Source organism: Mobula birostris, chromosome 3, assembly GCF_030028105.1.
Source record: "Mobula birostris isolate sMobBir1 chromosome 3, sMobBir1.hap1, whole genome shotgun sequence".
In the NCBI taxonomy this organism is placed as follows: Eukaryota; Metazoa; Chordata; class Chondrichthyes; order Myliobatiformes; family Myliobatidae; genus Mobula; species Mobula birostris.
Window position 1 is genome coordinate 162,837,219 of NC_092372.1, and position 26,518 is coordinate 162,863,736.

Here is a 26,518-nt window from a genome sequence, read left to right on the forward strand (position 1 = left end):
ACAAACCTGGAACTTTGCATACATCAAAAGTTCCAAAGGATTCTAAGTGCTACATGACAATGCATGCCCTATGTTGTTACAGATTTCTAAGTATCTAACTCAATTACTCATTCAATCACCTCACAATTTGGATCCCAAACATATACAACTATTTACAAAATTATTTGAGGTGAGGCAGGCAATAAATTGAAATGATACTGATAATTTTTCCAGGATTGTAATACAGTGTATTCTGGTTAATTGAGACACATCCAGGACAAATACATTTTGGCCCAATTAAGCAGCTGTCCCAATTAGCTGAAGTTTAATGGAAATACTTAGAATGTATAAAAAAGATGAACTAATATTTAACTGAGTAACAAATTATGTATTTCAATGAAATGAAGGACAAATTAGAACACTAACAATACTATTATAAAACTGTGGTTGCTAGTATTTATCGATGGAGGAATTCATCCACAGAATATGCAGCCTGATTGATAGTGAACATATCAGTGCAGGCACCTATTGGAGATAAGGGACTGCCTTCATACAATGCGTTTGACGATTGCATCCTCCAATTTTTCATTTTCATTGCAACATTCAATATGATTTTGAGAATCTTCAAATTCTTCATAGTTCCCAACATGTTGAAGTAGTGAAATTGTTTCATTTTCACTCCCGGCCATTTATGGCATCTCCAAGCCTGAAAGCTTGAAACCGCAGTGAACAAAAGAGACCCAGATTGTTTTACTGCTTAGTTCTCAGAATCAGTGAAAAAATTCACTGCTGTTTCAACACAAACACACAAACCTGACGCTATTTAAAAACTGTTCGCTTTAAGCACAGTGTAGTTTTTAGCAGCCACACAAGTGCATGTGACTGACACTAGTTAGTAACTTCGGACACAGTCTCCTGGCACAATTAAACAGCACTGTGTCCCAAATAAACTAAAGAAATCCCTGCTATTATTTCAATTAGTTTTTGTTCTTTCAGAATTGTCCCAAAAAAACAGCTGCCCCGATTAACCAATGGCTCAAGTAACTGGAATCCACTGTATATGGTTTATTGAATTTACTTATTTGTTATTTTGTTACTTACTCTTAAATTGATTTTGCAGATTAGAGTTACACTGTATAAAGTTATTAAATCAATATGCTTCTAAGCACATTTTGTAAAGTTAATGAGTTTTAAACCTTCATTTGTTATTATTATTCATTTAATTGCATCCTTTATAGCTGTACTGAATCCAAATCTAGGTCAAGAAGAGCATGAAATAAAAAACATTGATTCACTGATAATTTACTTACAAGTCTGTGATAATGGGGTTAGTGTTTTCCAAAACCTAATGGGCATGGATGAGAATACCTACTTCAATGAGATGCTCAGAAATTGCAGGAGATCAGTGCAATCAACAAAAGTATACATGGGAAAATGTGCAAGGCATAAAATTTGATTAAAAACTCAAAAAGACTCAAGTAATTTGATTTGAATGCATTAACACAATACACACCCATCATTTATGTATTACTGAGACAGTATTTCAAAATCAATGAAATTAAAGCTAACACAAAATGCAGTGTTAAATGTTAGCCTTTGGAGACAGTCAAATGTAATATTATTACAGGATATCAGACTAAAGCTTGTTTCTATTCAGAATGTTTTCTATACATTGAATGTCTTTGAATTTGAAAAATTGCCTATACTGTCTATATTGGGGATCGGCAGTGGAGAGTCAGAAGTTTTCAATTCTAACATGCTGGATAATCTGTTCTGGAGCCAGCATATAGATGTAATCTTCAGTGGTGCCTGTTCGGAGATGGTAATAACGATTAAAAATATTGGACCTGGAACATTGCTCTGAGGAATTTGTGGAATGTCTGAGCTGAGATGACTGACTAATGACCAAAATCGTCCTCAAAAGGAAAACAGGGCTACAGAAGAAGGAACTCCAAACTAAAACCAGAAAATGTTGAAAATATTCAGCAGGTAGAATAGTATTTGTGCAGAAATGTAGAATTATAACATCTCAGATCAAGAACCCAATAACCTTTCACCCAAATGAATAGAATCCAGAAGTATTCAGTGCTTCTCCTGAAGAAAGGCCATTGAGATGAAATACTAATTCAATTTCACTGTCTAAGATGCTGCCTGACTGGCTGAGTAATTCCAACATTTTCTGTTTTGTTTTAATGACCTTCACTTTCCTTGTTGGACTGTATGATTCCACTGGATTCTACAAAGAATTTTCCTGTGATCTTTATTTTCTTTAACTTTGCTCAAATTTTCTCAAAGTACTTTAAGTTAAAAGCAGACTTGATGTCAATGACCATCTTACTTCACCTCTAAAGTTCACCATGACTGTGGAAACCTCTGGAGGTGAGTAACCCTGGTGACTGATCTGTGATTCCGAGCAGTCACAGAGTCATAGAGAAGTACAGCACAGAAACAGGCCCTTCGGCCCATCTAGTCCATCGTAAAACGATTTAAACTGCCTACTCCCTTTGACCTGCACTGGAGCCATAGCCCTCCATATCCACACCATCTATGTCCTATCCAAACTTCTCTTAAACATTGAAATTGAGTTCGTATGAACCACTTGTGCTGGTAGCTCATTCCAGACTTCCATGACTCTGAGTGAAGAAGCTTCCACTCATGTTCTTCTTAAACTTTTCACTTTTCACCCTTAACCCATGATCTCTGGTTGTAGTCCCATCCAACCTCAGTGGAAAAAGCCTGCTTATATTAACCCTATCTATGCCACACATCATTTTGAATACCTCAATCAAATCTCCTCTCAATCATCTACGTTCTAAGGAATACAGTCCTAACCTATTCAATCTTTCCTTATAATTCAGGTCCTCCAGCCCTGGCAAAATCCTTGTAAGTTTTCTATGTACTTTTTCAACCTTGTTTACATCATTCCTGTAGGAAGGGGACCAAAACTCCACACAATACTCCAAATTAGGCCTCACCAACATCTTATACAACTTCAACATATCATCTCATCTCCTGTACTCAATATATCGATTTATGAAAACCAATGTGCCAAAAGCTTTCTTTACAACTCTTTCTACCTGTGACGCCACTTTCAACAAATTATGGACCTGTATTCCCAGATCTCTTTATTCTACCACACTCCTAGTGCCCTACCGTTCACTGTGTAAGACCAAACCTGGTTGGTCCTACTGAAGTGCAAAACTTAACACTTGCCTGCATTAAATTCCATCTACCATTTCTCAGCCCAGTTTCCCTGTTGATGCAGATCCCTCTGCAAGCCATGATAATCTTCCTCACTGTCCACTACACCCCCAATCTTGGTGACATCTGCAAATTTGCTGACCACATTGTCATCCAGAGCAATTTCAAGTTCCTGGGTGTCAAGATCTCTGAGGACCTAACCTGCTCCCAACATATTGATGCAGTTAAAAAGAATGCAAGACAATGACTATACTTCATTAGGAGTTTGAAGAGGCTTGGTATGTCGACAAATGCACTCAAAAACTTGTATAGATGTACCGTGGAGAGCATTCTGACAGGCTGCATCACTCTCTAGTATGGGTGGGGATGGGGTGCTGCTGCACAGGACCGAAAGAAGCTGCAGAGCATTGAGGGTTGTAAATTTAGTCAGCTCTTTCTTGGGTACTAGCCTACAAAGTACCCAGGACATTTTTTAGTTGCGGTGTCTCAGAAAGACAGCTTCCATTATTTAGGACCTCCAACAGCCAGGGCATGCTTTTTTCTCACTGTTACCATCAGGTAGGAGGTACAGAAGCCTGAAGGCACACACGCAGTGATTCAGGAACAGCTTCTTCCCCTCTGCCATCCGATTCCAAAATGGACATCGAACCCTTGAACACTACCTCGCTTTTTAAATACATATTATTTCTGGTTTTTGCATGATTTTTAATCTATTCAATATGCATATACAGTAATTTATTTATTATTATTTTATTATATTTTTCTTCTTCTTCTTCAATATTATGTATTGCATTAAGCTGCCGCTGCAAAGTTAACAAATTTCACGACACATGCCAGTGATAATTACCCTGATTGTGTTCATTGATATAGATGATGAAAAACAATGACCCAGCACTGATCACTGCAGCACATCACTAGTCTCCGGCCTTCCAGTCAGAGAGGCAACCAAGTATTACCACTTGCTGCCTTCTCCTGCAAAGCCAATGTCTAATCTAATTTACTACCTCAGCTTGAATGCTGAGCGACTGAACCTTTTTGACCATGTGGGACCTTGTCAAACGCTTTGCTGAAATTCATGGAGACAACATCGACTAACTTGCGTTCATTGACTTTCCTGGTAACTGCCTTATAAAAAATTATAAGATTGGTTAGACATGACCTACCATGCACAAAGCCATGCTGACTATCATTAATCAGCCCATGTCTATCCAAATACTCATATATCTGGTCCCTTAGATTAACTTGTGATAACTTTCACAAAACTGATGTCAGACTCACCGACCTATAATTTTCTGGTTTATGTTTAGAGCCCTTTTTAACTAGCAGAACAGCATTGGCTATTCTCTAATCCCCGGTACCTCTCCTGTCACTAAGGATAATTTAAATATCTCTGCTAGGGCCCCAGTAATTTCTGCACTTGCCTTCCATAGAGTTCAAGAGAACACCCTACCAGGCCCTGGGGATTTACCTATCCTGAGTCGCCTCAGGGTAGCAAACACCTCCTCCCCTGTAACCGGTACAGGAACCATGAAGTTCATGTCATTTTGCCTTATTTCTATTGATTCTGTGCCCATCTCCTGAGAAAACAGATACAAACAATTTACTTGAGATCTCCCCCATCTGTTTCAACTCCACACATAAATTATCATTCTGGTCTTCCAGTGGTCCAATTTTGTCCCTTGCAATCCTTTTGCTCATAATGTCATCTGCTAAAACAACTTAATGCCTTCTTTATAGCTCTCCTAATTTCTTTCTTAAGTGTTCTTTTGCATTTCTTATACTCCATAAACTCCTCATTTGTTCTCATCTGCCTATACCTGCTATGCACCTCCTTTTTTTCTCTTAATCAGTGCCTCTATAACTCTTGAAAACCAAGATTCCCTTCACTTGTTGTCTTTACCTTTTATTCTGACTGGCACATACAAGCTTTGTACAATTTGGCATTTTTTAGGTGATGCTACTGAAGGGTAGTGTGTGAATAGAAAGAAGCTCATCCACCTTTCCTATAATACTTCTTGTATTGATATATACACATTTCAGTATGCTAGTCACACCATGCTCAATCTTTTGATTCCTGACTTTGTCTGCAGACTTACCAACATCTGTCTTCACAACTTCTCCACTAACTGTTCTGGCACTCTGGTCTCCATCCCCTTGCAACTCTAGTTTTAACCCCACAATGCAGTATTAACAAACTTTCCTGTTAGAATATTAGTCCCCTTCCAGTTCAGGGGCAAATTGTCCCTCCATAAAGACCCCACCTTCCCTGGAAGAGAGCCCAATAATCCAAAAATATTATGCCTTCACTCTTACATCAACTCCTTAGCCACATGTTAAACTGTATAATCTAAAACAACAGGAATTCTGCAGATGCTGGAAATTCAAGCAACACACATCAAAGTTGCTGGTGAACGCAGCAGGCCAGGCAGCATCTGTAGGAAGAGGTGCAGTCGACGTTTCAGGCCGAGACCCTTTGTCAGGACTAACTGAAGGAAGAGTGAGTAAGGGATTTGAAAGTTGGAGGGGGAGGGGGAGATCCAAAATGATAGGAGAAGACAGGAGGGGGAGGGATGGAGCCAAGAGCTGGACAGGTGATAGGCAAAAGGGGATACGAGAGGATCATGGGACAGGAGGTCCGGGAAGAAAGACAAGGGGGGGGGAGACCCAGAGGATGGGCAAGAGGTATATTCAGAGGGACAGAGGGAGAAAAAGGAGAGGGAGAAAAAGGAGAGTGAGAGAAAGAATGTGTGCATAAAAATAAGTAACAGATGGGGTACGAGGGGGAGGTGGGGCCTTAGCGGAAGTTAGAGAAGTCGATGTTCATGCCATCAGGTTGGAGGCTACCCAGACGGAATATAAGGTGTTGTTCCTCCAACCTGAGTGTGGCTTCATCTTTACAGTAGAGGAGGCCGTGGATAGACATGTCAGAATGGGAATGGGATGTGGAATTAAAATGTGTGGCCACTGGGAGATCCTGCTTTCTCTGGCGGACAAAGCGTAGATGTTCAGCAAAGTGGTCTCCCAGTCTGCGTCGGGTCTCGCCAATATATAAAAGGCCACATCGGGAGCACCGGACGCAGTATATCACCCCAGTCGACTCACAGTTGAAGTGTTGCCTCACCTGGAAGGACTGTTTGGGGCCCTGAATGGTGGTAAGGGAGGAAGTGTAAGGGCATGTGCAGCACTTGTTCCGCTTACACGGATAAGTGCCAGGAGGGAGATCAGTGGGGAGGGATGGGGGGGACGAATGGACAAGGGAGTTGCGTAGGGAGCGATCCCTGCGGAATGCAGAGAGGGGCGGGGAGGGAAAGATGTGCTTAGTGGTGGGATCCCGTTGGAGGTGGCAGAAGTTACGGAGAATAATATGTTGGACCCGGAGGCTGGTGGGGTGGTAGGTGAGGACCAGGGGAACCCTATTCCTAGTGGGGTGGCGGGAGGATGGAGTGAGAGCAGATGTACGTGAAATGGGGGAGATGCGTTTAAGAGCAGAGTTGATAGTGGAGGAAGGGAAGCCCCTTTCTTTAAAAAAGGAAGACATCTCCCTCGTCCTAGAATGAAAAGCCTCATCCTGAGAGCAGATGCGGCAGAGACGGAGGAATTGTGAGAAGGGGATGGCGTTTTTGCAAGAGACAGGGTGAGAAGAGGAATAGTCCAGATAGCTGTGAGAGTCAGTAGGCTTATAGTAGACATCAGTGGATAAGCTGTCTCCAGAGACAGAGACAGAAAGATCTAGAAAGGGGCGGGAGGTGTCGGAAATGGACCAGGTAAACTTGAGGGCAGGGTGAAAGTTGGAGGCAAAGTTAATAAAGTCAACGAGTTCTGCATGCGTGCAGGAAGCCGCTGAGTATGGTTAACTTGCCCTTCCAGTGAATTTTCAGTATTTTGTTAAGTCAATATTAGAGCTATCTTTCTGGTACCTTCATGTATCTTCTGATAATAATCCAAGCTACAGAAGTTGACTATTGGGTTATCCAAGTCACAGATGGGGATTTCAGCAGAAGTTAAACAAATGGAAGCGCAGTATTGAATAATATTAGGAAGAAGCAAACAGGTATTTTTGATAAAGAACAGTATCAATTAGAAACTATGTTGTGACTAGACTTTTGAGAGACAGCAACCAGAGATTTGGATGGAGAAAGTACTGAAGAGTTCAAGTTTATTAAAGGAATTAAGACAATGAGCTGGAACCTGCTGAAAAATGCCAGCCACGTCCACTGCAGATCTTCTTGATGTGGGAGGGCAGGAACCTGTCGGATTCGCCAGCCCTTGTGAAATTGAGTCATCTGTTGAGCAAGATGCAGGATCCACAGCCCATTTATTTTAATGGAGATTTGAGAGCTATGAAGAAAACATGTTATATATGTTTGCTGAAAATATTTGATTAATTAAGGTTATTTTTAAAAGATTTAGCTTTAAAAATATTAGAAATAATTTTCACTTTATTAATTATTCATTTGATTTTGATAAACTGTGACATGTAGCTGAGAATTCCTTGAAGAAGCATAAATCTCAGGAGGCTGCTGTCTCAGATGTCCATGTATGGAAACGGAGAGGTCAAACGCATACAAGAGGCAGTCTCTGACGGAACATTTAGAATTATTCAGCAGAAGTTGACAGCTGATGCAAAGTTGACAGATGTGCCTCTGTCTCCTCTGAAATATATTTTTTTCAGTTGTTTTGCGTGTGTGCCTTATTGTGCTGCCGTGCAGGACTTCAGTGAACACATCGTGGATCATATTAGCCAGCAAGTTTAGCCTCCAGATTCAAACCAAGTAACTGCACAACCTCAGCAACAAATGCATAGGTTGAGGAGGCTGCAGCAGGTTTCAGTTATTCCAACACCTACAGAAAAAATCTATCACTTATTCAGGAATACACGCCATGCAAGAAGTCTGGTGAAAATTAGGAAATGGAGAGGGTTTACAAAAGAGTGGTGGGCAGCATTTAGGTACACATGCAGAACTTGGCATTGTATCTTCAGGTGATCCTACCGAAGGCAGTATGTGAATAGAAAGAAGGATTCCTGGGTGAACTGCAGAATTAATAACATGGATGTGAGAAAGCCTTGAATAACAAAAGAGCGAAAGCTGTTTGAAAAAGTGGCTGTTTGTGCCATGAATGCTAAGTTTGGGTTTAACTGATGAAAACCAAATGTTTTAGATTTGCAGTTCCATGCCCAGGGTTTAATTGCAAAGCCACTGAATTATTACTGTTTTTGCAATAATGGTTGTGATCTTGGACAGACTTTTATATTTGTATTGAAAAGAAAGAACTTGTCAAGGAACCTCATTTGCAAAGAGCAACCTATATACATTTCAATATTGTAGCCTTTGGCTAACCAATGTCTCTTCATTACTTTTTAATTGACCACATGATTTTAAAATAACTTACTTAAAATAATTTCCAGATTCTCTGGAAAGCTGCCAACATGGGATCAGCGTTCGGCCATGCTATGCAAATAAAGTTGGCGCTCCAAAAATAAATAGAGCTAGCTGATTAACAATCAAGCAATGTCTAAGTGCTTAATTGGAGGCCCAATCAGTACATTTACATAGCAGAAAGTACAATGATACTGGAACCGAAAGCTCTTCCCCCATGGAAATAAAAATCCATTGCACACAGACCTACATAAAGCAACTGCTCTACAGTTCACAATCATTTACCAGCTCACCTTAAACAAATTTACATAACTAAATTAAAACACATTCATCATTTGGAATTTACTTTCATTTTTGGCGAGTTGTGACTAACAGCTTACAGAGACTGACATCCAAAACACTGATATTTTGAGAGTGAAGTAATTCCAAAATGCGACATTCTTAACACTGTACACCGAAGATAACACATAAATTAAACTTGTTCTGGTCTTACTAATTAATTTCTGTATTTGGTGCAGACTTAGACAAGAAAAATAGCCAGTTGACTGAGATACTGTGATCTGAGCAATACAAACTCTTAAATATACTGTACCTCTTTCTTTCAGCATGAATCACTTTTGGGAGAACCAATGGCAGTTCTCAAAACATTATAGGAAAGTACTAGTTCACATGAAGATTTAGAGTGTGTGGATCCTTCTGTTGGTAAAACTGGAAATCAGGGAAGCATAACATGCAATAACAGTTAATTTACTCACCACTGCTTGGCGTCAGCATCACAGTTGCAGTAGTACTTTGGATTAGTGCAGTTTCGCTCAATCCCACAAGCACATTTCTGTATCCCAGGACCAGAACCTCCCCAGTAATAATGCTTTTCATTGCCTTTTCCAATCCACCAAGTATATGGATTGCCATCTGCAATAACAAGATTATAGAAAGATTAAATAAATATTCATAATTAATTAATGAAACTTCTATTGGCAAAATACCAAGATTATTTTTGGTAGGTAAATACTGTAAAATAATAATAGCAAACCACAGGAATTCTGCAGATGCTGGAAATTCAAGCAACACACATCAAAGTTGCTGGTGAATGCAGCAGGCCAGGCGGCATCTCTAGGAAGAGGTACAGTCGACGTGTCAGGACAAAGGGTCTCGGCCTGAAACGTCGACTGTACCTCTTCCTAGAAAATAATAGTAGTCTTGTCATTGTTATTGTTAAAATTTGACACCATTTACATATGTTCTTAGGAAACAACATTCCAGCATTATTTGGCTGAGAGGATCCTAAGTTGAGAACATTTTTGAGTACCGCAAATGAATCCTTGAATTTCTTGTCGGGGGGCCACAATCTGTCCAGATCAGAAATAATATGTTCTTCCTCACCGTCAATCAACAGAGCTGCGACTCATGGATGCATGGTTCTCCCACTGCTCTACTCTCTCTCTACTCATGACAGTGAGGCTAGGCAAAGCTCAAGCACCAACAATAACTTCACTGATGACTCAAGTGTTGTTGTCAGAAACTCAGATGGTGATGAGGAGGCATACTTAAGTGAGACAGATCACCTGGCTGAGTGGTGTTGCAACAGCAACCTTGCACCAACGTCAATAAGACCAAGCAACTGCTTGTGGACTTCAGGACGGGAACATCAGAAGAACAGATACCAGTCCTTATCGACGGGTTAGCAGTGGAAAGGGAGAACAGCTTCAAGTTCCTGGGTGTCAACATCTCGGAAAATCTATACTGCGCCAACATATTGTTGCAATTATTAAGGAGGCACACCAGCAGCTATATTTCATTGGGAGTCTGAGGAGATTTGATATGTCACTAAAGTCTCTAGCAAATTTTTACAGATCTACCATGGAGAGCATTCTGAATGGTTACCTCAAAGACTCGTATGAAGATGTCAATGCTCAGAAAAGCTACAGAGCATTGTAAATTCAGCCACCTTCACTGTGGGCACTAGCTTCCCCACCATCAAATACATTCTCGATAAGTGATGTCTCCAAAAGGAGGTACTTATCAAAAAGGACCCTCACTAACCAAAACATGCCCTGTTTTCATTACTAACATTAAGGAAGAGGAACAGAAGCCTGAAAGCACACACTCAACATTTTAGGAACAGCTTCCTCCCCTCTGCCATCGGATTTCTGCAATAATCCAAGAACTAGAACATGCTGGAACTTACTGTTACTGAAATAAACTGCTGCACCTGGATCAACCAAAGATTTCAGAACAGAGATTGCTAGAATATTAAGAGTTAGTTAAACGAGATAGATTGATGGGGTAACATGTAGGCAAGACTGATTGATGGAGCAAGTGATGTTAATTGGCTAAGAAACCTCTACCTCAAAATGAGATTTTCTATTATTTGAACTGAAAAAAATCTTCCCCAATGACTTAAGTCAAACTGTGCTAGAGGTTTGCAACCGTGTTTAAAATGTAAACCATCATGTGTTTGGGAAAGAGCATTACAACACAAATAAAAATAACTGTCAATATTTCCAACCAGGTGATGCAAGCATACTTTGTGTAATGTGGCTGCACACTCTATAAGAGCGGCTTTAAAGTGCGAGAATGAAACTGATCTTGAATTGATCTCGTGTTTCAAGACTCATTCATGTTATGGTACCAAGCATAATAATATCATTATTACTAATGTTTCTTTGTATGAGAGGACAGGCAAGTGAAAATGCTTAGGAGAAATAAACTGCACATTTGGAGTGTGAACATTTCCCCACTGGACATGGCATCGAATGTTACAGGGAGAAGGCCCAGGAATGGGGTTGAGAAGGGGAAAAAAGGATCAGCCACGATTGAATGGTGGAGCAGCTTGATGGGCCAAATGACCTGATACTGCCCCTATGTTTTTTGGTCTATTATTGCTAAAAGGGAGACAGTGTGGATTTTTTTTATTCCACTTACCAAAATAAAGGTTGCATTATATGAGAATTTTACCAGGACTGTGGGTGGGACTGGTTTTTGGGCATAACTGAGTGTAGAGGATAGTATTTAAATCATGGGCCCCTCTAGCCTGAAGACTTAGAGAATATAGAGCCAATTAATTGCAACAACTTTTCAGGCGCAAAGCGGAATCTGGAAATTGCTGCTCAAGTACTGACATTTATCAAGTTTACATGTGCTGAATGAAGTATCATACTGATCTGTTCTCTGATTGATTCGATACACTAAAGTGTTAATTGACACAGGCCTAACAGACACTGCACAAAGACTGGAACCTAGTAAAAGGACAAACATCGAGGTTCTCCTTCTCACAGGGTTGGAATACACTTCAGGCATGCTTAGCAGTAGTGAATCATAATAATCTTAGTGACTACTGGCAAGGAACAAGAAGATACACACTTCAATTACTGTCTCATTAACTTCTTCAAACATTTCTTTTCAGTCCGTTGAATAATTCCCTAAAAGGGAACACTCAGTTTCCCACCAAAGACAGCAAAATGTTAATGCTTTTAAATTTGGATCTTCTAAATCACCACCTATTCCCAATGATGCAATTAATATAAGGGCATCGTAACAACAAATTAAGTCAAATTAAATATTGTTGGCTCAAACTTGCTGCTTAGTATGAAGCTCAGAGTCGTTTCTTTTCCCAAATGTTCATGCAAAAGAGGAAGGAGAAGATGATGTCAAACACTTCTTAGGTTATTTTCATCTGACAGTCAGTAAAAAGAAGTAGTGCAAATAACTGTTGTTACCATTTCACAGCAATTCAGTTCCACTGCACAAAATACCTTTTATATTACCTCACTCCATGCTCAATGAAATCCCTCTCTCTGCTTTTTTATATCAATTTCATTCCTTGGTTTCAATTTATAGCTGACAATGCAAGCAATCCCTCCAGTTGGAGATATACTGAGACATACCGTAATGTTCAGCATCAATCTACCTAACTATCACCAACATGGTCTTCTTTTTATTGTAACCTTTAAAATGTGCAGCCTATAAAATTCTACTTATGGAAATTAATGACTAAATATTTGATCTTGTTTATTTCTTGATAATTTATTCCTTCGTCAAGAAAATTCCATTCAACGCCATCATTGTAAAGCATTCACCACCTCACAACAAGCCAACAGTGAATGTACCTGAAGTTTTTTACATACCACAACTGCCAATTTATTTATCAAAGTACTATAAACTCACTCATGAGAAAACAGTTCCAAGATACATTAGACTCTGTTTGGCAATATTTCCACAGTAATGTTTTGATGCATGACACTACCTTAATTTCTTCTTGAACTATTTTCTAAAAGCCCAATAGATATTACCAACATAGTAAAACTTCTTTACACTTGAACTTTTTGGTGACATTGCATCTTGACAAATGAAGTCATCCATGATTCTTTGTGGAAAGGGTGTGTCAGTGAATTGGTCACAGATTTTAAATTTCAAAAGCATGTTGCAGATTTACGAAAGCTAAGGTTAAAAATGAGAAGAAACATCAACATGTTATGTGCTGTGGCTCCTTCCCTCAGCTGACATTGAAGAAGACTCTAAACAGTTGGTGTGCGAGGAATGGCAGTTTATAACATGATTGGTAGAATCTCAGAAGCAATGAAGTGAGATGGGTTGGCTGGTTGAGTGGTATTGCAACAAACTGGCACTCAACGTCAGCAGGGCCGTGGGACTGACTGTGCACTTCAGGAACAGAATTTTTTTTTTATCTATGCATTGTACTGCTGCCACAAAACAACATATTTTATGTCATACACCAGTGATAATAAATCTGATTCTGATTCTCTGTCTTCCACTGCCTTTATAGTGACCCTGTTTGTAACAAAAACAGGCTCTTTCCAACAACAGCACTACATTAACACCAGCCAGGACCTGGACACGACGCGTATGTATTTTTACCCAGTACTTTGTATTTACAATGTTGTTATTGCAGGACTCGGATGAAAGGATTTTCTAGTGTACAATTTTCCACATGGAGTTTTTTTTCCCAGTAATCCTCTGCATCTGCCTTCATTTGGAGTATGGAAAATTCAGAGACCTCTGTGCCCTTGCCACATCTTGTTGGACGCGGCTCCACAACACAGATGGGTTGTAACATATCCAGCAAATGATCCAGAATTTGAACAAGTAATTTGTCACAGAGTAAGGTCCAAACTTGAAGAGAATTGAAGTTGCCTGAATATTTATTGTCTGACTACAAGCAGACACAACCAAAGCATCAAGCCATTCAGTCATTTTATTTAAAAAAAAAGAGAATTGGACAAGGCATAAAATATGATACTAATATGCTGTCATCCAGTTACTTCAATGTTGAAAAGAGTTTAAAAAATAGAAGAATAAACATATCTTTAAAGTATTCAGGACACAATACTATGATGTTTGATTCACTAAATCACCAGTAAAGTGGGACTGGGGAGAAAGAATACTCTATGCAAAATGAAAGTGAGACATATATAGTCACCTCTCTGACTCTGTTCCTGTGCAATAACCAACAGCTTGTGTGAGTTTTTGCAAGTGTTGAACAAAACTACGGAATGAGAAAAAGAACAAGATGGAATCATGCACAAGTATTGATTGAGTGAATTTTACTCTCTGTGAATGACACCTTCATTTTCCCTTTGGAAGGTTCCAGTCTCTGATCCAAAGATCACATATCAGTGTTGTACGAACAATCATTCTCTTGTCAGAATGCAAAGTTATTGCTGCAGATATAAATGCATGTCATCAGCTCTCCAGCTCACAAAGGTTGTCTCCGATGGGAATTAAATAATCAAGTCTGTCAGTCTCTCTTCAAATCTCTAAATTTCCTGAAGTAAAAGAAATGTTAACCCAAAGTGATGTAAGACAGTACTAATTTTTTTTCACTTGCTTTCAATAGAGCTTGCTATCTTGTCTTGACAGCATTCAATTCAAATGTATCTACAGCTGAATTTACTGTCATTGCTAGTGCTCTGGTCTCAATAGCTGTTTACTGTGTCATATCAAATTCCATATAGTATCTCAGTTGTTCAATGGTGTAATTTTGAAGATAAACTGTACAATGTCTTCCATTTTGAGCTAATTATGAGACTTCTTTGCAGAAGAAGACAAGAATTGCCTATCCTGTTGGTTAAGGTTTGATTGTATGTATCCATTTTAAAGGAAAGTTTATTTAAAAAATACATTTGTATGGTAATCCATATAATGACGCCTTATTGAAAGCAAATCTGTTTTTCAATTGAGTTGAAGTTATTACTCCAAACCAACTGTGCAACTCCTCAGCAGTAACTTCTTTCACTTGAGTTACTAGTTGTTCCAAGAAAATAAAAAACAAATGGATTGTTAGATAAACTAACTCTCTGTTCATTTCTCTATTTAGTATTCCTTAAATGTTTTTGTAACTCCTTTAAATGAACATTTATTGATTGCCTTTAGGGTCCAAAAAACTTACGCAAAAATTGTCACTTTTGCCCAGTAACTCGTTTTGTTGCACATATTAAATACACGAAAATAATACACAAAGACATGACAAAAGTAAAAGCAAACTAATGAGGTAACAGCAAATTTCACTTTTGCCCAGTAACAAGCCTTATTGCATTTACAAACGTAGTTGAAGCTGTCGTCCCTTTCATCGGTGAAGAGACTATGGCTGTAGGAAATGTTTCTAGACAAACGCGCACCAGGTCTTTCGTTTGGCAATTTCCTTTTAAGTTTTTCTAGTCTGTAAATGGACAAACGCGCACCGAGTATATTGTTTTCTCTTCGCTTGTTTTCTGTGTGTCCTGCACATGCCCAGTAGGAGGAGATTCACCCAAATACCGTTTTAATGTGGACAGAGGTATTTTTAAAAATGCCTAGTGTGGACACCTGTCATTTTTATTTGAAACCAGCGTTTTCAAAATTATCCGGTTTAGTGTGGACGTAGCCTAAGAGTAGCTTCTCAGCTTCTGCCCAGTCTTTGCTTCTTTATTTGCATATTTGTACATCAGTGTGTTCTCAGTCCTTAACACCTCATTAATACTGTAGATCCTGTGCTGCCCCATTACCCGTTGCTCAGGAAATGTCAGTCAGCAGTAGCACAATGGAGATTGGGATTGTTGTGGGCGGAGAGGTGGTGAGAGGTTTGAAGGTGGAGAGTGAGGCAGGACGTGGGCAGGACCTGGAGGAGAATGTCACAGGATAGAAAGAAAGAGAGCCCCAGTTAGGGAGGGATATTCAGTGCAGGAATGGAAGGACAGCTTGAAAGAGAGAAGGAGTGGAGGTAAGTTGTCAGAAGGCTGACAGGAGGAGGTAGGGAGGTGGGGGCCATGAAGGAGAATGGATTCAGGCAAGAATCAATGGTGAGAGGGTAAAGAAGTGTTGTGGTAGGGTGGGGAAACAGAGAGTGGTCAGTGAGCAAGGGCATCTGTGTTTGTGTGCAAACACATATACGTGTGTCCATTTATGCTTGTGTGTTAATGACCATACAGCAGAAAAAGTCCATGGCCTCCATCCCATAGGGAAGTAATCTAATCCCTCTGAGTAGCTTCCATGTCAGCATCAGAAAATATGCTAACCCCTGCACAGCGTGATTGGCAATTAGTGAGTAGGGGAAGAGAATTCCAGAGGAGTCCTCCTCAAGATAACTTGTTGAAAGATCACATGCCAAAAGTGTAACAATGAGATCTTCTGCTAAGAATTGAAAACTTGGCAGAGGAGAACTTCAGTTACAAACTCATAGCCCCACATCCAGGAAGAGGAGTACATGCCTGAGTACTTTAAAAGCCACTATAAATCTGACTATATTCAAGAAATTGGATATGGTTCATCCAGCTGTCTGCTAAGCCAAATTCATCACCAGTACTCCCTTCAATTGCCTCCTACAAGTGGCCAAAAAGCTGCTCTCTAAATGACATTGTTGATTACATCCATCACAGGGATTTGGCTCTGTCAGTGGAGAATAATCATATATTTTTAGCAGGTTTAGCCTTCCACAGAAATTTTTCTTCATTTTACATCTGCTATTTTATGGCTTATAAGCCGTGGTATTAACCAACTGATCCATTACAGATCCATCTTCAGAGCAGACTCTTGTCAAGCAACTGCCTGTTCACATTTCCCTTTTTGCTCCAATCCAGTATTTCATCTCCAAAAAGCTTCCTGCTGGAATGGACCTAATCTACATGAAAATGAGAGCTCTTGTCAATGATGAGAGCCTTAGTGAAAGGCTGTAGGGTATATTGATCAGTTGTCCAGATGGGAGAAGAAATACAGGTGGAATTCAATCATAATATAATTTAATTTGCAAGGACAAATAAGATTACAACATACACGATGAATGGTAGGAACAAAGGGAGTATTGAACAATATAACCGATGATTTTATCTCGGCCCTGCTCACCAGAGCTGTAACATCTTGTGGTCAAATGTCATCTTTTTTATCAGCTGAGGGAGTTTTCCACCATTATCCTGGTGGTGATGTAAATTCCACCTTAGGATAGTGTCAGACTGGCACAGGAGGAGCTAAGCTCAATAATCAACAGGCATCTGATGCCTTCCCTATCATTGTAGGGATTTCAACCAGGCCACTTTGAAGAAGTCTCCGAACAACTTCCTGTGGAACCCGAGGAATCAACACATCTGATCACTGTCATAACACCAACATGAACACTTACTGTGCCATCTCACGTCCACACTTTGGAAAGTCCAGGCACCTGGCTGTACCTCTACTCCCAGCATATAGCCAGAGACTAAAAACCACAGCACCAGGTGTGAAGACCAAGAAGGCACGGTAAAGGGTGGTGTAGGAGCACATAAAGAACTGATCTGAGTCAGTGGACTGAACAACACTCAGGGATTCATCTTTGAGTCTGAATGAATATGCCACAGTTGACACTGACTTCATCAAAACTTGTGTGGATGAGTGTGTGCCTTTGAGAACATAACAAATCAAGTGCCATGAATGAGGCAGGAGATTCATAGTCTGCTGAGGGCTAGATCTGTGGCATTCAAGACTGGTCATCCAGAACTATATATTTCCCAGTTCCCATGTTTCTCTTTTGATTAGTTTCTGAAGTTGCAAACCATAAGAGTAGCAACAACAAAGTTTTAAAATGAACCCAAGATAATCACCTGTTAAAGCACAGCTCATTTCTCTTCAGAAGGGGGAGAGAGAGGGACACTCAAGTTAAAAAAAACACAGCACTTGTTTCTTCGGAAGGGGTGAGAGAAGGTCAAGTTTTTTAAAAAAAGGCAGAAAACAGGCATAATTAGCAAGCAAAGAGTACACTATGGGTTCATAAACAGTGAGTATCAGTGATAATAATTATAAATAAAAAAGCAACAATGGCTGGCTAAATCATAAAGATAGATGTGTTCAATTGCACAACAGATAACTGGATGATGTATGTTGAATGAATTGTGCAGTATATTAAAGCAAATAGAATAGCTGATAAGAAATAAGTGCCAGTATTGCTGAGTGCAATAGGTGAAGAAACATACAGTTTGCTTAGAAGTTTAACTGCTCCAACTAAATCAGCTGAAGTGAGCTTTGTTGATATCATGAACACATCACAGGGATAATTAGAATCAAAACCATTGTTGATGGCAAAATGCTTTAGCAGAATCAAAAGGATTATGTGGCTTACATGGCTGAATCAAAGAAATTGTCTGAGCATTGTCAGTTTAGTGATGGGTTTAATGATGCACTAAGATATCATTTAGTTTGTGGAAACTTAACAGAAAACATTCAAAAATGGCTCCTAACTGAAGGGCAACTCATATTTAAAAGAACCAATGAAAATGGAATATCAATGGAAAGAGCAAGCAGAGACACAAGTGAGTTTCAGTCAGGAAAGTAAGTGAGCATGAACAAAATTGGGAAGTCTGAACAGAAACCTGCCTGGCCAAACAAAATGTGGTACTGTTGTGGCAGGGGCTCACATACACCAGACCAATGCAAGTTTAAAGGTGAAACATGCAGAAAATGGAACACATGTATTCAAAGAGCATGACAAAAATAAATGGACTGCATAGGGAAGAGAAAAAGATAAAAAGTCAAGTTGCAGTTTGATAAAGAGCACTAATCTGCATGATGAAAAACCCAATAAAGATGAGAGTAGCACTAATATTCTTGAGGTTTACAATGAGAAAGCTAACAAAAGACAATAAATTTGGCTTACACCAGAAGTGAACAGCAAATTAATTAAAATAGAATTGGATACCGGCTCAGCTGTTTTAGTCATTCCACAAAATGAGTTTCAACGGCATTTCAAAGATACTAAACTGAAGCCTTCTGCAGGAGGACCACAATCTTTTGGAAGGGTTTGGAGGCTTGTGTGCCTCAATAACCTGGAGAACTATGTTGGCAAAGTCAGGACCATGTGCTTTGACTCTTGATGGAGTCAAAAGACAGGGGCCAGACTAAGAGTGGTCCACCAGTTCCAGGTTCGGGGGTTCAGCTCAGGGCTAACAACCCTGACTGGTTAAAAAAATTTGTCACAGAAATAGCAATGACAAATTCTATATCTGGGTCTGACAGTGTTCCTGAGACTCCACCTAGGATTTCCATGACCAATAGTAGTGAAAACCAAGAGGAAGCTACTAACACAATGAAGGAAGCCTTGAACACCATCAAAATCAAGAGCAAAATTGTTTTTTGGAATGTTCAGGCCATGTACAGCACTGGCAAGCTTGCACAAATAACTGCAGAAACGTGTCGATACAACCTACATGTACTGGGTGTCAGTGAAAGCAGGTGGAAAGGGTCTGGCAGACTAAAGACAGTAGCTAGTGAAACAGTTTTATATAGGGAAGATAGTCAGAATTGTCAGATAGTAGCTGTCATTTTGAATAAAGGCATTAAGAAGTGCTTGTTGGAGTGGAAACCCATCAACAGTAGACATGAGGGTCAGGCTGAAAGGGAAGCAATTGAACATGACTGTACACCAGTGCTATGCTCCAATTAACAATCGTTGGGGGGCTTTACTATTGCCTGCTTGGTGGGAGGAGGGTGCTCCTGCTTTTGCTGAAGTAAGTTGGAGAGGGGAGTGGTCATTGCTTTGGTGCTGCTAGTGTGTGGGAGGGAGGAATGGGGGAGGGCTTTGGGATGTTAATGTCTTTACTGTCACTCATTCTTTGGGGCACCCTTCTATTTTCATGGACGTCTGTGATGAACAGGAATTTCAGATTGTATATTGTACACATTCTCTGATATTAAATGGAACTATTGAACTATTGACATTGAGGAAATGGACATCTTCGATGCACAGCTGCAATTGGAGGAAGGGTTAACACCATACCATGACATAATTATCGGCATAGGAGATCAAAAGGCCAAATTGGGAAATGACAACTCACAATTCACTAGGGTTATGTGCATGCATGGATGTGGAACAATGAATAACAATGGTCAAAGACTGGTGGATTTCTGTGCTACGAACAATATGGTCATGGGGATGTTCTTTCCACACCGTGAAGTCCACAAACTGACATTGTGCTCTTCCAGTGGATGTGACAAGAATGAGATTCACCATTTAATGATCAATGGTACATGGAGACGATCCTTGCAGGATGTAAAGTGAAGACAGGAGCAGATACAGGAAGTGATCACCACCTTGTGTAGTAGTGATGGAACTTAAGCTGAGAAGCACAGGGACCAGAACACATGTACAAAGACATTTTGATGTAGAGAAGTTCAAGGACACCAGTGTGAGATCTACCTTCACCACTTAGCTTAAGAAAAGTTTTCAGGCCTTGCAAGACCTCGACAAGAATGTGTCAAGAGATACGATTGACACAATGTGGAAACAAATTACCTCATTCCTCAAGCAGAGTGGCAAGGCTTGTCTAGGATACAGAGTTGGAAAGAAGAACAGAGAATGGAAACAGCAGGGAACATGGACAGCCTTAGAGAAAGATAGAAAATTAAGAAGAAAGTGTTAGATGCAAAGTAAACATGAACTAAGGTGAAACTTTAATCGGCATAAACTGAAATTAACAAAGTGAAGAAACTTGTAACAAAGGATAAGACAGTCTATGTGGAAGATCTTGCAGAGGAGGCTGAAGCAGCAGCCAGTTGAGGTGATCAGGGTTTCAAAACTGGAATGCAGAAAGTTCCAGGCCAGGTCCAGTGGTGACGTGAAAGATAAGAACGGTTGGTTTATGACAGCTGAGAAACAGCAAAAAACACAATAGATGGATTGAGTATTTCAGAGAATTACTGAATAGACCACCACCAAATGAAGAATCTGACACACAAGAGCCAGCAGAGGACCTCGAAGGTCCACCCTAGAAGGAAGAGATTGTTGCTGAGATTAAATCATTAAGGAACAGTGAAGCTCCAGGACATGAGAATTTGAATGCCAACTGTTCAAAGCTGAACTAAAAGTTGCAGCAGCCAACCTGCAGCCACTGTTTATATAATCTGGGACTAGTGTCCAAGGGCAGGACGAAGGGAATTATTGTTAGGATCCCCAAGAAAGCAGTACTAAGTGATTGCAACAACTGACGTGGCAACACATTTTTGTCAGTAGCCAGAAAGATTCTCATCAAAACATTGTCCAACGGATTATAGATGCTGTTGATGTCTGCTTGAGGTGGGAGCAAACTGGCTTCAGGAGAAACAGAGCCTATGTTGACTAGATCTTCACAAATGCACAACATCTAAGAACAGTGCACGGAGTGGTAGACACAACTGTATGTGAATTTTTTGGATCTTAAAAGAGCTTTTGATAGCATCCACGGGGAGAGCCTCTGGGAAATCCTCAATCATATGGAATTCCTTCCAAAATTGTCCAGCTCATCCAGAATTTCTATGCTAACTTCACCTGCACAGTTGCTGACTACAATATGAGCTTTGAAGTCAAGACAATGCTGCGTGATGTTGGCGATATTATTTAACCCGGTAATTGACTGGGTCATGAGGCAAACAATGAAAGGTAAACAGAAAAGCATTAGGTGGATTCTGTTCTTCACCTTAGAAGACCTTGGCTTTACGGATAACCTCACATTACTATCACATACATACCTGTACGTTCATGAAAAAAACTCAGTGCCTATGTAACTTTGGTGGACGGGTTGGACTCAGAGTCAGCCAGAGAAAGTCTAAGACCATGACTGTCAGTATAGAATCTCCTCCTCCCTTCAAGGCATATGGAATTGTCAAGAGAATGTAGCCATAATCATCGTGAAGAAATGTTGGAGATGAATTGGGCACACGATGAGTAGAAAGACAGCACTTTATTGGACCCCTGAAGGATGGAGGAAACACAGGAGACAAAAGACAACTTGATGCTGTACCATAGAGGCAGGAACGAGGACCCTGAACCACACCTGTGCAACATAGATAAGATGGCCAAGTATAGACAGAAATGGAGGACTTTCATTGCTGTCCTAAACACTAGTGGTGTAACAGGCAGTAACTCCTGAACTGAAGCCTGCAGATATCCAACTAAGAACTTTTACTGCAGAAAAGGTAACTCAAGTGGGAAGTTACAAAACATAACATCCAGCATACCTTCAAAAGGTGTATCCCTCAAAAGGTGGCATCCATCATTAAGAACACCCACTACCCAGGACATGCCCTCTCTCATTACTGCCAGCAAGGAGGAGGTACAGGGGCCTGAAGACACACACTCAGTGTTTCAGGAACTGCTAGTTCCCCTCCTCCATCAGATTTCTGAATGGGCATGAACTCCACGTACATTACCTCACTATGTTTTTCCTCTCTTTTGCACTACTTATTGAATTTATTTTTATATATACTTATTGTAATTTATGGTTGAATTATAATGTATTGCAATCTACTGCTGCTGCAATGCAACACATTTCATGGCATACTGTATGCCAGTGATACTGCATCAGATTCAGAAGGGCCAACATTCCCAGCTGTGAATTCCTGTCAATCAAGTGTCTTAGCTACTTAGTCAATGCTACTTGCAAAGCCATATTACTTGTATTCATGACTCCAGTCACTCAGACCTGAGTCCAGTTGCTTCCAGCTCTGACCTTGGTCCTGGCCACCTCCAGGCTGAAAGCTTTCTTACTGCCACAGGGTTCTACGCTCCTCTCCACCACCACTGCTCCCCAGCAAACTCTGCTCACTCAAACTCCCCCTTCTGATGATACTGCGTTTGCTTATTGCAATGCTCTAAACTATAATGAAGAACATAAGCCCTATCTGATATAGATAGCAATGGGTACCGTCACTAAAGGGAGGTTCTACTGCATCCACCTACTCTTCAAAGGCTAGATCACATCCCTGTTTGTCCTCCATGGTGAGATTAACTACTAATACCTACTATTTGAATGGTGGGTCCCCCCTTCCTACCAACGAAGAGATATATTCAGCTAACAAAGTAGTTTCAACACAGTTCATTGATTTTTAGTGAGACATGTTTAAATTTAGATAAAATTCATAAAACACATTTGAAGCTCACAGAGGAGTCTATCTTATAAAACTTCTTCAAATTACAATTTTTAAAACACACAAGATTTCCAAAACACAGATACAATTCCTATAAGCTAAAAAGACAGACCAACGAGTTGCAGATGAATGAGTTGTCAGTCACAGAAAATGAAGGCTGAGGAGTGGATTCTAGTTCACTCTGCCTTCTGTCCTTCTTCTGACCATTCCCAATATACCCAGCTGATCTCTTATATTTATACTGTTCTTCTGCCACTTGGATGACTTCACACATTTGAGATATCATTTCAGATACCTTTTCACTTAGATGGACTAAACACTTCTGGGGACAGAATCTCAGGCACCCAAAGTTAATGCTGTGAATGTTGCCTCTGTGAGCACACAAATCTCCTAATTATTGATAGCACATCAGCTATTTGATGTGCTGAGTTGCAGTATCAATCTGGTCTGCAAACTTCCTTGAACTAAATAACTTAGCCAGTATCTAGTTTGACTCACGCCAATTACATAACCCCATCTTCTTACAGTGCATCTCAACCAGTCAGTCCCCAGTTCCATGTTGTAGATCAGCAGTTTTATTCGCAAAACAGCCCTTTTAACTTCAGACTGATTATTGCTCACTAATTACATCAAGAACTGAAGACAAGCTCCTGTTTATGACAAGAAGCTGAACAAAGAATATCAGTTGGAACTTGAAAACTGCTCTTTGATCTCTAGAACAGAGAGATCAGGTGCAGATCAGATGCAGTGTTAAAAAGCTTGAACTTGGCATAAAGTCCCCAGGATCTAGACTGCGAATATTCATCACACCCTCTACTACTTGAAACCCCTTCATTCCTCGGGGGGCTCCCATCCTCCTCCCAGCACACTTTCCCTGAACAACTCAACCTTCCATTCTCCTCTGACCTCTCCAACTCTCTACTCTTTCCTGAACCCAGCTCTAATCCCTGCAATGTCTTCACCATCCCTCTAACCTACCCCTCCCTAAGGAGGTACATACTGTACTCAGAAAGGGCCTAACCTTTGTCCCACTGTACCCACACCTCAATCAGTTCTGGTCTCATAATGATACTTAGCTCTTCTTCCGCCACTCTGAGCCCATTGCTTTGGTAAGGATTCCCTCTCCTCACTGATGACTCCTTCTCCCAGCTTCAACTCTCCCCCTCTTCTTGGACACCCTGCTCCGGTCTTCTGCCTGCTCTGGATCTTTTCATCTCAAACTGCTGACAAGATATCAACCACCTGAACTTCAGCACTCCTCACAAACAAGAGAAAATCTGCAGATGCTGGAAATCCAAGCAACACACACAAAATACTGGAGGAACTCAGCAGGGCAGGCGGCATCTATGGAAAACAGTGCAGTCAATGTTTTGCGCCGAGACCCTTCAACAGTACTGGAGAAAAAAATCTGAGGAGTAGACTTAAAAGGTGGGAGGAAGGGAAAGAGAAACACAAGGTGATAGGTGAAATCTGAGGGTGGAGGGATGAAGTAAAGAGCTGGGGAGTTGTTTGGTGTAAGAGATACAAGGCTGAAGAAGGGAGAGTCTGATAGAACAGGACAGGCCATGGAAGAAAGAAAAGGGGGAAGGAGCACCAGAGGGACATGATGGGCAGGCAAGGAAATAAGGTGAGAGAGGGAAAATGGGATGGAGAATGGTGAAGGGCATGGGCATTACCATAAGTTCGGGAAATCGATATTCATGCCATCAGGTTTGTGGCTATCCAGATGGAATATAAGTGTCGTTCCTCCAATCTAAGTGTGGCCTCATCTCTGAGTGGGAATAGTAAGTGAAGTTAAAATTGGCGGCCACTGGAAGATCCCGCTCTTTCTGGTAGATGGAGTGTAGGTGCTCAGTGAAGCGGTCTCCTAATCTATGCTGGATCTCATCGATATACAGGAGGCTGCACCGGAAGCACCTGACAGAGTATATTACCCCAATAGACTTACAAGTAAGGTGCCACCTCACTAGGAAGGATTATTTGCGGCCATGAATGGTATTGATGGAGGAGGTGTAGGGGCAGGTGTAGCACTTGTTCCGCCTGCAAGGATAAGTGCCAAGAGGGACAAAGGAGATGTCTTCCTTCTTCAATGAAAGGGCCTTCCCTTCCTTCACCATCAACGCTTGCCTCAACCACATGTATTCCATTTCATGCTTGTCTGGTCTCACCCCATCCTCCCGCCACCCTACCAGGGAGAGGGTTCTTCTTGTCCTCACCTACCACCCTGCCAGACTCCGCGTCCAGCATATAATTCTCTGCAGCTTCCACCGTCTCCAAAGGGCTCCCACCAACAAGCATGTCTTTCCCTCTTCCCCACTTTCTGCTTTCTGTAGGGATCTATGCGATTCTCTCGTCCGTTCATCCCTCCCCACTGATCTCTTTGCTCACTTACCCTCGCAAGCAGAACAGATCCTGCACCTGCCCCGACAGTCACTTTGCAAAGCAATCATCTAATCTGTGTGTAGCTTCTCCAGTGTAGAGCTGACCACATTATGAACACTGAATGTAGATCACAAACACAGTACAACAAGCAATCTGCTGGAGGAGGCACTCTGTGGGTTTTGGCAAGACTTTTACCCAAAACATGATAACTCCCTTCCTCACACAAATGAGTTTTGTAACGTCAAGAGATTATCAAATGGAAACAATTCAAATATATTCCTAGAACCTCTATGAGAATATATAACATCCCTGTCAGCCCATGCCCACTCAAAATGGAGTCAAGGCACTCAAGGTGCCATTGACAACCATAGGCTAATACACAGATCTCCTCTATAAATATTATAAAGAGTGTACCATCCTTTAAACTATCTATACAGTTAAGCATCTTCTACCTAACTATGAGATACTCTGTAGTCTCACATTGTCCGGATCAGCCACTTTAGAGCTTACAGAACCAGAGAGGAAACAAGTTATTCTGTATCCCAAGGGACTTCACAGAGATGAAAATTGTGACTGCCTACAGTGACAACTGTTTCTTAGGATAATAGAAACAACTGATTTTCCCATCGATCAAGACTGGGGACAGTGGTGCTAAAAGTGATTGTGGCATTGATTGATTTAAGACACAAAATATATATGCAATTGTCTTCATTTACACTCAGGGTTTTCCTCTGGTGAAATGATTATTATGCATTAGAGACATTGCATTTTGCAATATCAATTATCCAAAAGCTAGGACTTTGAATTTGTAATCTTAGGAAATATAACCACGTTATATCTGCCTCTTATTAGATGACTTATACAGCGATGCCAATGTTCAGATCAATACCTAATCCAGGAGTACCTAATAATTACACAACTGAATTAATTTGAATAATTTTATGTTTCAGTAAAGATGCATTTTATTTTAATAAGTAGACCATTTTCCCTCTATTGCCCAAAAAGAACATACTCCAGAATTAGCCATTCAAACATTCCAGAAATTTATTGAAAGCAATATATGCAAATATATACCAAATGTACATATTTGCATATCTGATAACCTGTTCAAAAATTATTAACATTGACCAGTAAAAGGACAAATAAAAATAAAATAATTTCTAAGTAGTATTGTTGGTATTGTTAATATTATTAATATAAGTTAATATGAATGTGAA

At 40.4% G+C, this 26,518-nt stretch overlaps 1 protein-coding gene across 1 annotated transcript in view; it reads right to left on the reverse strand.

Annotated features, from left to right (window-relative positions):
* Positions 1-26,518, reverse strand: part of LOC140195385 (contactin-associated protein-like 2) — a 1,890,266-nt gene that overhangs the window by 413,904 nt on the left and 1,449,844 nt on the right. Inside the window, exon 14 of the mRNA XM_072253599.1 lies at positions 9,314-9,470. Coding sequence (XP_072109700.1) covers positions 9,314-9,470 — 157 coding nt within the window. The remainder of the gene's footprint in view (positions 1-9,313; positions 9,471-26,518) is intronic.